This window comes from Eurypyga helias, unplaced genomic scaffold, assembly GCF_000690775.1.
Source record: "Eurypyga helias isolate BGI_N326 unplaced genomic scaffold, ASM69077v1 scaffold13610, whole genome shotgun sequence".
Classification (NCBI taxonomy): domain Eukaryota; kingdom Metazoa; phylum Chordata; class Aves; order Eurypygiformes; family Eurypygidae; genus Eurypyga; species Eurypyga helias.
This window is the reverse complement of record NW_010225171.1, coordinates 86,936-101,291: the sequence shown is the minus strand read 5'-3', so window position 1 is coordinate 101,291 and position 14,356 is coordinate 86,936. Positions and strand designations below refer to the sequence as shown.

The 14,356-nt window shown below is 38.4% G+C and overlaps 1 protein-coding gene across 1 annotated transcript in view; it reads right to left on the bottom strand.

Moving 5' to 3' along the window:
- Nucleotides 1–233: 233 nt before the first annotated feature.
- VTI1A (vesicle transport through interaction with t-SNAREs 1A) overlaps nt 234–14,356 on the bottom strand; it is a gene marked incomplete at its 5' end in the record, with an annotated part of 98,648 nt that continues 84,525 nt past the window's right edge. The window contains one exon of the mRNA XM_010148491.1: nt 234–448. Coding sequence (XP_010146793.1) covers nt 234–448 — 215 coding nt within the window. The remainder of the gene's footprint in view (nt 449–14,356) is intronic.

Below are 14,356 nucleotides of genomic sequence, written 5' to 3'. Positions count from 1 at the left end.
TGGATGACAGGCGGGACACAAGGAATGCAGGGGTTTCTGCAGCTCCAGTGTAACATGAATCATTTCCTACAGAAATTAGTGATAACAGCATGTCTATCACATGAATCCTCTGCTGTGTTTTTAACCCTTGCTAGGAAAAAAAGAGGACTTTTTTTAGTAGTAAGGGCTGTGCACGGTGAACATAAAAAAGCATCACCCTGCACTTCGCATTAGCCCACGGGGTGGCCCATGTATTAACACTTGGTTTTGCTCCCATTACAAAGCCTGTTGGCATTCCCTCCCTCTTGCAGCATCCCATCAGCTGACTGCAACAAAGTCAACACGCCAATTCGCATAGTTCGTAAAACCCAAATACCCTTTATCACCCGGCTGGCTGACGCAGGGTGCGCGGTCGCTTTAACGCTTCGGTGGGGAATCAGCCGAGATGCAAGCAACACAGAACGAGCTCCTGAATTCAAAGAAGAAATATTACCTTTCCAATCAAGGGATTAAGTGCCCTGTCACTGGCTTTGCACAAAGGGCGTGTCTGCCTAATTGGGCTAATTGCAGAGGAGCATATTGAGAACCCTACATTCCTCAGCCCAAACAATAGGTAAGTGGCACACCTAATCCCTTTAAATGGGATGCCTGGTGTTGCCTGCAAATCTGTTTATACTGTTTAGCAAACGTGAATTAGTATTTGCTAGCATAAATGTCCTGCTGTGCAGACCTTTGTTAACTCCAGGCTACTTCCTTGTTCTCTTAAGGCTGTTAAATGAGTTAATCTAACCTTAATATGTCTCACTGCTGTGTCCACTACTTATCTTTCAAGACTATTGTTTTCTAATGCATCCTCATAAACGTCTAAGAGGTTCTTCATTGTGACAACAATTTGTTCAATAATTACAGGTTCACATGAAGAAAGACCAATATGCTCAGTGGAAAATCAAATATCTAGATGGGGGGGTGGGAGTGAGGAGAGATAAAGACAATCTCAAAGTACTTAAAAAAAAACCCCAACACAAAACCAAACAACAAAAAACCCAGAAACAACAGGTCTGGTGTAAGAAGTCTCTAAGCATTTTAGCATTCTCATAATTATAAACCCAGAAAATTAATTAATGGCTATGCATTTTACATAGTCTATTAGGGGTCTATAGGGATATTGCATCAGGGAAAAGATTAATTTGTGTAGTCTTTGTGTTGTTCTTTGGCTCACAAAATGATCGAAACCAATGATATTTGAGATTAAGGAAATATTGAGTATTCACTCCCCGGTGTCCAAGGTATGGAAGATGAGGTCTGTGCTCCAAACAGCTTACAAAACACACATACTTACAAAGGAACTAGTAACAAATTATCCTGGTATCCTTAGTTTCATTATCTCAAATATAAAAAAACTTCATGAACATTACAGTTTCTATATACTGGGCAAGAAGTCACTGAAGACGTAGTTAACTCTTCGGGCCTTGGCCTGTCATCAAATGAACGCTCAAATCCCATATGCACGCGCAGATTTCTCTAAGGCCCAAGTTTATGGCATGCCAGCAGCGGTTTTGTGCAACCTCTCAAAACTCACCTTATAACCCCTTTATCACTACGTTAATAGGAAAACAATTTTGCCAAACCCAACTGTGATGTTCAGCAAGGCGGAGAAAGAGACAGTCGCTAGCCTGGGCTTTCCTCAGCTGTGCAGCTGCAATAAGCCAGCACCCCCTCAGTAATTCCAAAAGCTTCCCTCTCTCCCTCTCCGCCCTCCTCTGGCCAGTGGTGCGAGCCATGCTCATCACCAGAAGCCCTCTGTCACTTTAAGAACTAAAATAGGAAAACCTGTACCATTTTTATACTTTTGTTCATTCTTTTCAACCCATTCTAACTCCTTCCCCCTGGGAGTTAGCCCTCCACCGAAAGTTTCTTTCAGAAGAGCTCTAGCTCTCTCTATTAAGCTCACCCACCCCTGCTTAGCCTTAACACTGGTTTCTTTGTACTTGCCCGGTGAACTGACCAGCTACACAGCACAATAGCCACAATTACTAAATTACACTGCCTGTCACTGCCTTTTGTATCACACCTCTAACAGGTGTCATTACGGTGATCGGCAAAGTGTAATAACCCATTCACAGCCCCCCCACCCCAAGCTGTAATAATGTTTTATTATTATTATTTAATTTTACATAATGTATGTGTGACTGCTGCACGGAGCTGGAATGGGTGCTAAACACACGGGACAAAGATGGAACTGGGTGGACTGCAGGCACCAACAGCAGCATTTAGGACAACAAAACTGAATGCTACCACATCCCTGATACTGTGAATACATGCACATACACAGATACATTAAAATAGTTTAAACAAGGTTTAACTAAAGCAATAAGAAACTTCTTTACATAGGCCAATGGAAGCTGCCATAACTTTTAAAAAGCGATAAATATACCGATATGTTGCTGGCTGCTGTTTTCTGGGGCCTCACTCATTACTATGTTATTCCAGTTGTATACCAGCACAAATCCACAGACTTTATTGACTAGCATAAAAGGTCACACAGTACCAAAATGGGTTCCTAGAACCCAACCTGTTAATGAAGGCACTGGCAGCCCTATCAACACAGTTTCGATTTCCTCAGTGCAGTCCACAATCAGAAATAAAACACAAAATACTTCACACACCGGCAGTGGGATAGCTGGAGTAAAAAGAAACCCTGAACTGCATCAGCCACCCTTCGTTGAGAATCTCCCCTCTTTAATTCACACCGCCAAGCTCTGGATAAACAGAAAGGAATTGAAACAAGTCCTGATGGATACAATAGTTTTCTTTTTGCTTCATTTAAAAGTTGAAATCCGAAGTTAAGCTTTTTTTCACTATACAGGGTATTGTAACAACACAGATGGTTGTTCTAGCCGGAAGAAACACAAGAGGAGAAATGGCCTGAGAAATCTCATTACCATTCAGTGCTAGTTTAAGTGTTAATACAGAAGAATGATGGTCCTTGTCTTTCTGAAACACCGTATTTCAGAGTTTAAGTAAATTCTGACCTATTAAAGACATGTAAAGTCCACGTGGGGCAGGTAGTGATAACCCAGGCAGAGCTTTTCATACTTCCTTACCAGTCACGCGATGTTGCACGTGCCTGAAGAAAGCAAGCTGAAGCAGAGGGAAGCCGTCCAGGACAGATACCTCCCATTTACACACCTATGAATGTAGAAGTAAAATTCTTTTTCTTTTAGCTATCATGGATTAAAATCCATGAAAAAGTATTGTTTGTGTGGCTGACAAAGAGGCAATAATGCAATCATTTTGCTAGCTGCACTGCTTGCATACCAGGCGAGTCTCAGAAATGGGGGCTGTGGAGCAACTGAATGATCAAATTCTCCAAAAGTGCAGGCTGGTGAGGCTAGGCACTGGCTGAAATCAGTCAGCCTCTTCTCAGTAAGAGCTTTTGACTTGACAGCAGTGGAGAGACAAAGAGAAAAATAAATGAATAAAGAGAAAAAGAACTTGACTCCTCACGCACTACAGTGGGAGGGCTAGAACTGATCTTCTCCCACGCTACTTTTTTAACCTATTCTCTATGGTCAACATCCCCATGTGAAATGACCCATCCAATCAAGGCAGTTATCCACTCGCCTGTTTTTTGCCAACAGTTAGACCATCATTTTCCAACACCCATTGGAATTGGTACAGTTGAGTGTAGGAATCCCACTACATGGCTGTAGTTCAGCTACAAGTCTGGCATCTCCTTATATGGCTGTTTCTCAATGTGACAAATATTAGATGCAGTTGAAAGGAGATCTGTTGTGCCCTACCCCATCACCCTATTCTTCCACCTTGCACACAGCACTCACTAAGTTTCTGAAGAGGACCCGCGTCAGGATGCTCCTGCTTCAGAAAATAACAAATCCCTGTAACTCACAGCACGCAGCTCAGATGTCAATCTTTCAGATAGGTGGAAAAAAATTTTGGATTCCGACATTTCTCCTGCCAGAGGGACACACTGTACCACACTGAGAAAGTAGGTGAGCTACTTTGAAGCACATGCCCTCTAGGCCACATCCCATTTTAAAACTCTAACATCCCCATCAAATCATAATACAAAAAGCTAGCAGGGATCAGTGTTATTCATAGGCAGGAAGAACACATCACCCCACCTGAGCTGCAGACATTTGACAGACCCCTTGACTACAGAATGGATTTGTGGCACGAGAAAGTGGTTGGAAAAGTCACAAACAAGATGAGGGTTTTACCCTCTTTAGTCTACACTAAGGGCTGCAATAAAGATGTCACTGTCATCAGCACAAGAGAGAAGTGGCAGACGGGTTATCATTCATGGTACCAGCTTTTATAGTCCACACAAATTTTTATAATACTTGTAAATGTAACTTACTTTTCTGTTGATTTCAGCTGTGGGAACTGCATATTTAGGAGGAGGAGAACATAAAACATAGGTGCTCAGGAGACCTGATCTTATTCTTGATTCTTTACCACATTTTCTACAGTTAGACAACAAAAGTAAACCAGAGTTGGTATGACACACTGTGATAACTTGGCAGACATGAAACATAAAAGCAACACAGAAGCTGCCTCATGATGTCTTGCATAATCTTTGTGAATCACCTGTGAATCATACTCCCCTGAAATACATCAGCAAACTGAATTGAAAGCACCTTACTTCTCTGTATTTTAAAAAAGGTGCTGAATAATTGAAGATAAGGGCCAGAGAAAAGATTTACAAACTGGGGGCAAAAAACCCTATATTTTACAACTAGGGATTTAAGGAATTCGGTTATGGTTTAGTTATTCAGTTACAAGTTTCGTTATGGTCCGAAATATTTTCATGAGAGAAGGTTCCAATTGCTAAGGCAGTCTCCAGTCTGCCAGGAAAGGGAATATGAAGAATTTAGGATTGAACCTTGAAGCCAGGCAAACTCAGATTAGAAGTAGGATGTCTTACTCCTTTAAATGCTGACTGATTCACTACTGGAATGATTACTAAGGAAAGAGGTTATTTCCCCATCTCTTGATACTTTCAAACTAATGATGGATGCTTTTCTGGACAAGAGATTTTCATGCATACAACTTATTGAGTTAAATGCTGAAATGATCAGGTGAGATTCACTGGCTTTCTTTTATATAGTAGATGAGACTATGATTTAATAGTCCTCAATCCTTAAAATCTATGAATTTATGGACTGTGTCAATGTCTAATCATTTTTCTCCATCATGTATGAAAGCAGTTTCTCTCTCCACTTCAGAGATAAGTGTAAATACTGATTTATCAAATTAATTTCCCTCTCTAGCACACATCCAAGGCAATGGCCATGGAAAACTTTGAGTAGACAATGCCGAACCTGAATCTATACAGTGCAAATCCAACCTTTTGAATAAGGCCCTTAGGAATAGCACGTAAACGTGAAAAAATCTGGAACAAGAAATTAAGTGGGTACAGAGTGGTGCAAGCAAGCCTCTTCATTCACAGGGCCCAAAATTAAATTCTTAAGAAAGAAATGAGACCACTTGCTACGTAAACATCCATGCAACATCTACACATCATTGCAATAGTCAACTATTACAATGATGTTACTACATAACAAGGGCCTGTAGTGACAGGACAAGGGGTAACGGGTTTAAATTGAAAGTGGGGAGGTTTAGATTAGATATCAGGAAGAAGTTCTTCCCGGAGAGGGTGGTGAGGCACTGGAACAGGTTGCCCAGAGAAGCTGTGGATGCCCCATCCCTGGGAGTGTTCAAGGCCAGGCTGGATGTGGCTTTGAGCAACCTCATCTAGTGCAAGGTGCCCCTGCCCATGGCAGGGGGCTTGGGACTGGATGATCTTTAAGGTCCCTTCCCACCCAAACCATTCTGTGATTCATTCTATTTAAAAAGAAAAAAAAAAGAAACAACAAAAAAAAACCCACAAAAAACAAACAAACAAAAGCCAAAAAACCCACCCACATCAATAAATACCCAAAGAAAATCTTACTGGACCTTTTCCTTCATTTTACAAAGTCGAATACAAGCCATCCCATTTTGACTCCTGGGCAATGCCTGACTTCAGTATCCATCATTACACTAAGGCCACAGTGGAACAGGTTACTGCCACATTACCAGACTAGCTCCCTCAAAATGTAAAGGTCCGCAGAAGAGCTAAAGGTTTTCTCAGATATAGTGTGAAATGACAGAAATATGATTGGCAACACAAGCCCATTCTCAGGTCTGAAAAAGAGGTTGCTTCAGTTAACAAAGACTTCATTAGAGTCAGCCATCCCCCTGTTTACATGATCACAACCTGTCAGAGCTTTCTTTACTACTTCCCAAGATTTACTTAAGAAATATACATATGCATGCGTATTAACAAGAGGGGGGGAAAAAAGGGAGAGAGAAATTATATGTGTCTAGCTGTACATACAAAAGATACGTATGTAAAGTCTCACAATGCCTCATAAGTTATTTCAAATGTTTTCCATGATAGGAAACAGTTGCGTTACTCTTGCATCTCTCAGTCCATCACTAGCATTGAACTGAACAATTGGTTTCAATACATTCCATCATTGCTTCTTCAAGTTCAACAACAAAGCCTTAGATCTACCACACTTTTAAATATTCAAGCACAGTGCTGTTACAGTCAAATTACTGAAAAAAATGTTACGTGTGTTCATTTATCAGAATGTGCAGCCATTTGCCTAAATAAAACAAAACCTGGAAAAATTTTCTTCCATGAGCTGCTGATGATCTGGAGAATAAACATCTAATTTTATTTTGGCCTTTCCTGTCTACTTTGTCTATCGTAACACATATCCTATGAAGGTTTTCACATTCAGTCTGGGCTGACCAATTTTGTTCTGGCCTCCTGATTCATTGTGTTAAGTATGTATCCGACATCAAATTAAGTGAGACCATCAACAGCAGAATCTGTTTTAAAGAAAAAATGCATGATCTAGTAAGACTTGTCTCTTATAAGGACATATCTGAATATATCCAGCCTTTGGCTTAAGCTCCACATGACTAGAAAAGAGTTCTTCAGCTTCCTACCATGCTCAACTCTCTCTGTTACCTTCTCTTTCCTGTGGTAACACCGCTGGTTTTGCATCATCTAACCATAGTCTTCAAGTTCTTTTTACCAGACGAGGTCTAAAATATTGTAGATTCTTTCTAGGCTTACACTGAAACACAAATTCTCCTCTCAACTGGTATGTAAATCACCTGTCCAGGCTTTCATCACCTTTTGTATTGATTACTCAATGTCTCCCCTTGTATTGTCAAAACCAGTAATTTTATGGCAGGCAGTTTGGGCAACTTACGACTCTCTTTGCAGTGCTTCCCTCTACTTCCTTTACTCCTGCCTCCAGTTTCCATTCCTCCCCTATGACAAATTTCAGTTGCTCGTCTTCATTTTCAAAGCCGGGCCAATTGCACTTTACCAATTTTTATTCAGTGTATCAGTCAACCTCTTGGTAAGTATGTATTACCGGCCAAAGAGACCAACTTTTCACCAGTCACATCTGCAAGCAAATCTCTCTTCTCCCTCACTGTTCATCCCAGCTGGGAGGATTTTCAGACCCACCTACAATCACCGTGCTATTACCTTTACAATTACTATTTCTCCCTGCCAACTTTCTCAATCCCCCTGTTAAAACGTTTGTGAGAAAAGAAGAAACAGCCCAGAACCTATCAGGTGCAGGCCACAGATGCATCAAGAACCCTGTCCAGGATGCTAATCATCACTGCTCTTCTTTTCCTTTTCAATCTGTTAATCCCCACCCATCTTCCTCTGTTTGATTGCTAAGTTTTTGGAATACGAAGTATTTTTCCCTGCATTTGCACAGCAAATACCACAACAGAGTCTTCATCCAAGACAAGGATCCTTAGTGCTATGGTAATAGAAGTTGCAAGGTAATATAGGGTAAGAATAATTACAAGGCCAGAGATCTGCTGGACTGCATTATACACACAAGCTGCAGATATTGCAGATTCGGTAACCACAGCTGCCCTGGCATAAAATAAACCTCGCCCCATACCACTGCACCACATCTATACAACACCTCTTTAATATACTAGAAAACAAGGAAAAGTTTCTGATTACTTTGTAATTATTTTATATATACAAGGTAGGTATGTTTCAGAACCTAATGACTGTCTGCTGCTCTTTAGACTGTAATTTCTGCAATGCTCTTTTTTAGTGATCACAGACATATGTCTCCTAAACAAATTAAGTATATACTCATTTAAGTGACAGCACATTTTCAGAATACATCATTATACATTGGTAATGAAAAACTACGACATCACTACACATGAACTTATAAAAATGTCAGAATAATACCCGGATAGAATCACATTAAAGTAAAACGGAAGTACATTATATTGTTGTAACATTTGAAATTAATATTAAAGAGTTTTTTAAATAACCATTTAAAAATGTATTCTGTTTCATAATAAGTGATCTTATCAGGACCAAGTAGAATTTGTGTTTCAGGTAAGTTGGATCCTGATTCCGCATTGACAAGAAATTAAAACCAGCTACAGTAATACAAAACAGGATTTCAAAGATGCAAGTGATTTAAGATTGCATGTTTCCCCCCACCACCAACCCTATCTTCTCTACAAAGATTCATACACAGAACACACACATGGCCACACACAAACCCAGTTATAATGACAACAGTCAGAAAAAAAATAGAGACTATCTGCATAAAACAAACTGGCACCTAAAAATAAAACATTTCTAAACAGAACATTTTCTGAAACAGATACAGGGCTTTTAACAGTACATCACAGATCTAGAGTATGAAGTTTGTCTCACTAATGAGTTATTAACTGAAGGTTTAATAGTTCCATTAGAGAAGGTAATTCCCTCTTTTTCTAATGCATTCATATCATTACGTGACTGTTAATTTCATATAAACGTGCTTACATTCTTCATGTATTGTAACGTTTCAAAAAGTACAAATACCAAATATCTGACACTGAAAGACAACAAACCCCAAGAAACTAAAAATAGGAAACACGCTGCTCAGAGATCCTGCCCCCACCCCCCCCATATTAGATGTGGTTAGTGTTTATGCAAATATATTACTAATGTGTATTACAAATTAAGCAGAACAGAATAATCTTTTGCCTAGACTTACAGGACATTTTACATCTTCAATTAGATGAGCAGCAATAATATTCACTTTGACTTCTCAAATCCCTTTCACAGATAGAGAGGTTAATTGGTTGATCTTACAGTATGGATCAAATTCAAAACCTAAATTAAAAGTGTGGTCATATGTGTGTGTATATATATACACAAACATATATATATAAGTACCCTTACACATTTTGAGAAAGTTACTTTAATTAGAGTAACACACACCTTTTTGAAATGAATTAAGTTTAAATCCTGTTCAGGAAAACCACCTTCTAACAACTTGCATATTATTAACACTATATTTTTAACTCAAATAGAGCCAGATGCTTTTTTTAGTAAATTTATTATTAATATCCCTGGTATGCAGATAAATGTTTAATAGGAAATTGATATACATTTCAAAAGAACAAATAACTGTGTTATAAGCACTGTACTAAAAAGTAACTACAGCACATTTACGGATACAAAAAAAAAAAAACAACTAATGGGGTCAAACTTATAAGACACTGACTAACGTTACAAGTAGGTACTTAGAAACATGCTGCATTTTCCCCAAATTCCATTATGGTAACAAACACAAAAAGATGCTGATATCCAGTTCTGTTAAGTACATCTTCAGTTCCACCCATTACACAATACCAGGAAAACAGTTTTATCTGACTGGTGGCTCAATGGCGCAGCCTATGTGTGCAAAAGTATAACACAAGAAGTTTACAGTTTCATAAATGAGTGCCAACCCTCTGGTTTTCTTGCATTTAGATAAGCAAACATACCTTCAGCATACAAAAGTGAATGGCTGCATAAATGAAAGTCTATTTTAATACAATATGCATGCTTAGAGTTCCAAATTAACGAAATTATCCACAACATAAAAAGATGCAACTCAAGTGATTCTATGTAGAATTCTTAAACAAGTATCGATTCTTTTGGCATTTTTCAGTAAAACTAGATCTGAAACAATGTTTTTCACACCTATAAAAAAGTTACTACAGAACATAAATATATATATATAAATATGCTTTCACCTCACAACCTTTAAAATGCACATTTGGGTACATCAATATTGGTTGTTTTGTGTTCATCTTTTCAGAGACAAAATAGCTACTTAGATTTGCACTTTTGTTTTCAAAGCGATATATTCAGGGTAAAATATTTCACTACTATGTTCAGCAATATAAAGTGATAAGCTAAAAATTTTAGCACAGCAGCATACAAATACAAGCACCAACACATATTCCCCTCCTATACATGAACTAGCTCTCCCACTTCCCCACCCGAACCCTCACTCGGTTCAAAGCAACCAAATTCAGTAATTCCACCTAAATATGCTCACAAACCAGTTACAGACCAGGACCTAACTGTGGATTGGAAAAATCGGGATGTTTTGAGAGGGAGAGACTGACCCGCTCACGCCTCTCAAGAGCTGGGTAATAATTTTCAGACAGGTTATAGTGCCACTCAAAGTGGATGTCCCAAACCGGGCCACGGTATGTCACGACCTGTATCACTTGTTATAAGTGAGTTGAACTATCTTAGGGGGTCTGAACTGGGAAAATCTGCAAGCAATGCACTTTCTTTAGTTAAAGAAACACTCCCCTAGCTAATTTACCAGATTTTAAACAAAAATAAAAAGCGTTTAAGAAAAAAACTGTATCACTCCTCCCAACAGAGTACAAGCACGTAGCCAGAGATATTTGGTGGCAAAACTCTCAAGTAAAATCTTTCAAACAATTAGATGTTTGTATTTTGCTGTAGAGAACAAAGTCATAATGGTCTTTATGAAGCCAAGTACACTGACATAAAGAAGTCTCTTTTTTGTCATGCAGAGTTCGCTGCTAATCCAGACATAGAAGAGAACAGTGTTTTATACTTACACTCAATTCTTTTTTTCTATTATCCTAATAAAAAGACCCCGCATATTTACTCAAGCTGTTTAAGCAGGTAGGAAGTGCAAAAACCATAGCTTGCCATGTTACAAACCCAAATTGGTAATTGGGAGCAGAGAAATAGATATTAAAATCAGAAAAATCAGACAGTTTCAATGTTTCACTTATTTAAGAATTCTTTAATTTGTAGTGTGTAAAACCTTTTTAATATATTTAAGGATTTTGTTTTTTCATTGTTAGCAACTCTCTTTTTTTATAAACATGCAATTAATGACAAACGCCTGGATTTAACTCAAACTCAGATAACATTGTCCCTTTGTTTTCCATTTAAAACAGTTTTGCAGGTTTATTTCCATATAGGTCAAATGATCTTCTTTCTTTATAAGCAAAAGACATCCGTATACTAATTGCATTTTATTTGCTAATACTCTTCATCATTGACTGTTAATAGTTTCTTTGCCCATTTTCATGTTTGTTTTTTAAGCGCATGGAGTGCTTAAAATGCATGGAAATGTTATGCTACATATTTGGCACCAAATTGTTCAAGCCAAAATCTCAAATGTTGGAAACAGCAGAGTGAGGACCTGCATCCCACACTAAACACATCTTGTTTCTTGCAGTAGGGACTCTGTACTTATTTAGCAGTGCTCTTTAGCGCGGTTTCAGACAGACATTTGCGTTCGGCTACAGACGTGCTCACATGCTAGAAGGAGCTGTTTATTCAGCACAAGTTGAATTCCTGCCCCAACTGTTTCTTTGGTTGCTTTCTGTTTGCTCATTCTACAATTAAACCGGTCACACACACTTTTCATGTTTGATCCATTGAAATAAAACTAGACAACTTGTATAGGCACGGTTTTATTGAAATGGATGTTTATTAGTTAGATCATACTGCTCCACAGAAAATAATTCTCCTGCTGCTTATAAAGATTTTGATCAGCCATATTCAAGAGAAAGAAAAAGTCTAAGGGGGAGGGGGGAAGGAAAAGAAAGAAAATGGGAGGAGTAGAGACGGATACCATGTACAATTCTCATGTGACCTGTGATACTACCTAATTAGAAAACAAACTTTCCATGAACCTTTCATTGGAAGCAGCAGTATTACTATCACATTTCAGTTTGTGTTGCCTGATTTACCGACATTTCCGCGAGTAGAGGAATAGAAAATGGAATGCATAGGTCTGAGGAAGAAATCTAATGGCAGAATGTAAACAAGCACCATCAGTTTAGAAACTGAATGCAGATACAGCAAAGGGATTTTTCCAATAGATCTTTCTTCATTATGGTAGAGGACACATAAGGGAACTCTACTGAATTGCAACCTCAGTTGTAGTGGCCAATAAATTACCTTGAACCATTAAATTAGAAAACGTTCTTCAGCAATATTAAGTTTAGCATTCTACACCGTCTCCAGGCTGAAGGTGGTCTGCATGTTGAACTTAGTACTGTGTGGGTTATAGTCTTTGTTTGCAGTCTTAACTGGGGATTGCACCTTAGCTACCGTAGTTCAAGCGTAAAAATACTTTGTCTGTAACACTATATACTGTTGCCAGCGACCCTCTAAATCCTTGAACCAACTGTGTCCTCTGGTGTCACAGAAGATAATGCCAATTTATTGCAATGTGTGGCTTTTTTAACTGATTAAAATTAAGCCGTAAACACGTGACAATGGAATTAGCACATTTAGAGAGTCTGTTTTCCCACATCCCATTTTGCGCTAGTGCGGCTGATCCCTGCAACTCTACGCGGGTGCAATTTTAATGACTTCGCTAGGTTTTGATGTTCTTATGAAAAAGCAGTGCTTGGTGTTTGTGGAGAAGGTAGATATGGAAGCTGAGTAGCTGTGATTGGGGACACTGTGACATCGTCTCTGTTTTCGATAGGATCGGTGTCATTTTCCTCCCCACGATAAGACACCTCACTGACAGAGCCCGATTAGGGAAAATTTTATTATAAAATTCACTTCTATCGAACAAGGATGGAGTGATAAACAGTTCAGCCTCAGGGAAGAAACAGGAAAAGATTTTTCCTCCCTCTCTCCCTTTTTTGTTTTCTTTTTTTTTTTTTAATTTATTCTCCCGTTTAAAAAAAATCCTCCTTCCTCGTAGGACTTTTCCTGAAAGTAATTGTGTTTAAGGTAATAAGAATTCCCAAAACATAGACATCAAAGACATCTGAATGTTGTTCTAAAAGCAGAAGAGTTGCATTACCCCACAATTCTAGAATATGATTTTAAAAAGTTAAAAGGAAGGATTTTTTCTGAATTACATTTTCTGTCAAATTTGTTAAAACCAAGAGACTTCTGAAAAGGAAGCTTAGGCAATAGTGATTCTACTTTCCAATATTCACTTACATTTCTCCCTGGTTAGAAAAGTGGCAAGCTGCAGGGTAAACAGGGAAAATGGATACTTGTGGCCCTCTAACGCTTGAAGATGGACTAACCTCCAAGGAAGAACACAAAACAAATATTGTTGGGTTTTTTTTTTTTTTTAAATACTAAAACATCTTTGCTTCTGTTGATAGTTCACAGAGGATACCTTTAACCTGGCCTCTAGTGCCATATATGCAATATACTTCTGCACGTTAATCAGCACATACATAGTAAATCTCTCTAGAAGATGGCTTGGGGAACTCTGTGAGAGGAGTACATGGAGTACATGTACACAGAGTAATTAATTCCAGTTCTTATTTTCTTACTTACATTACCTCACTTAAACACATTCATCGGCTGCTTATGAAATAATCAGTGATAAAATGTCATTTGTTTAAAAAAGAAAAAAAGAAACAAACACAATGGAAACAGAGTGTACTGATGAAGATATTTTCAAGCTTTCACATCTCAGCTGTAACGATGCCATGAACTGAATGGGTTTCTTGGTTGCTTAACAATAAAATTTCCATAGAAAAAAAACCTCCCAAACCTAAGCACTGCCAGCTTTTTATGTCCCAAACTGAGTCACTACATTGAAACCATTCCCTCAAGATGGTGGCCTCGAAGTTACAGACCCTCCTTAAATGACTTTTAAGCACTTCCAATAAGAACATTACAAATCTGCTGTCAAAGAGAGCCTTAACATACAAGTCCTTCCGGCAATGTTCTAGATTTGCTTTTATTAAATAACAATGGGAGGATGTTTACAAGCATATATAATTTTCATTAGGCACACTCATCCCCAAATACAGTACATATATGATGCAAACTTCAAATAACTTCAGTAGCAGCTGTAGCCCTAAAGTTAAAACTTGCCAAAAATCCCCGCTTATTTGGTTAACACATCTTTCTAGAAATTGTATTTACTGTCATCTATGGCCTTATGTTAAGCTGAATCTAAGTATAAACTGAAGGGCCTGCTGAAATACAGCAATC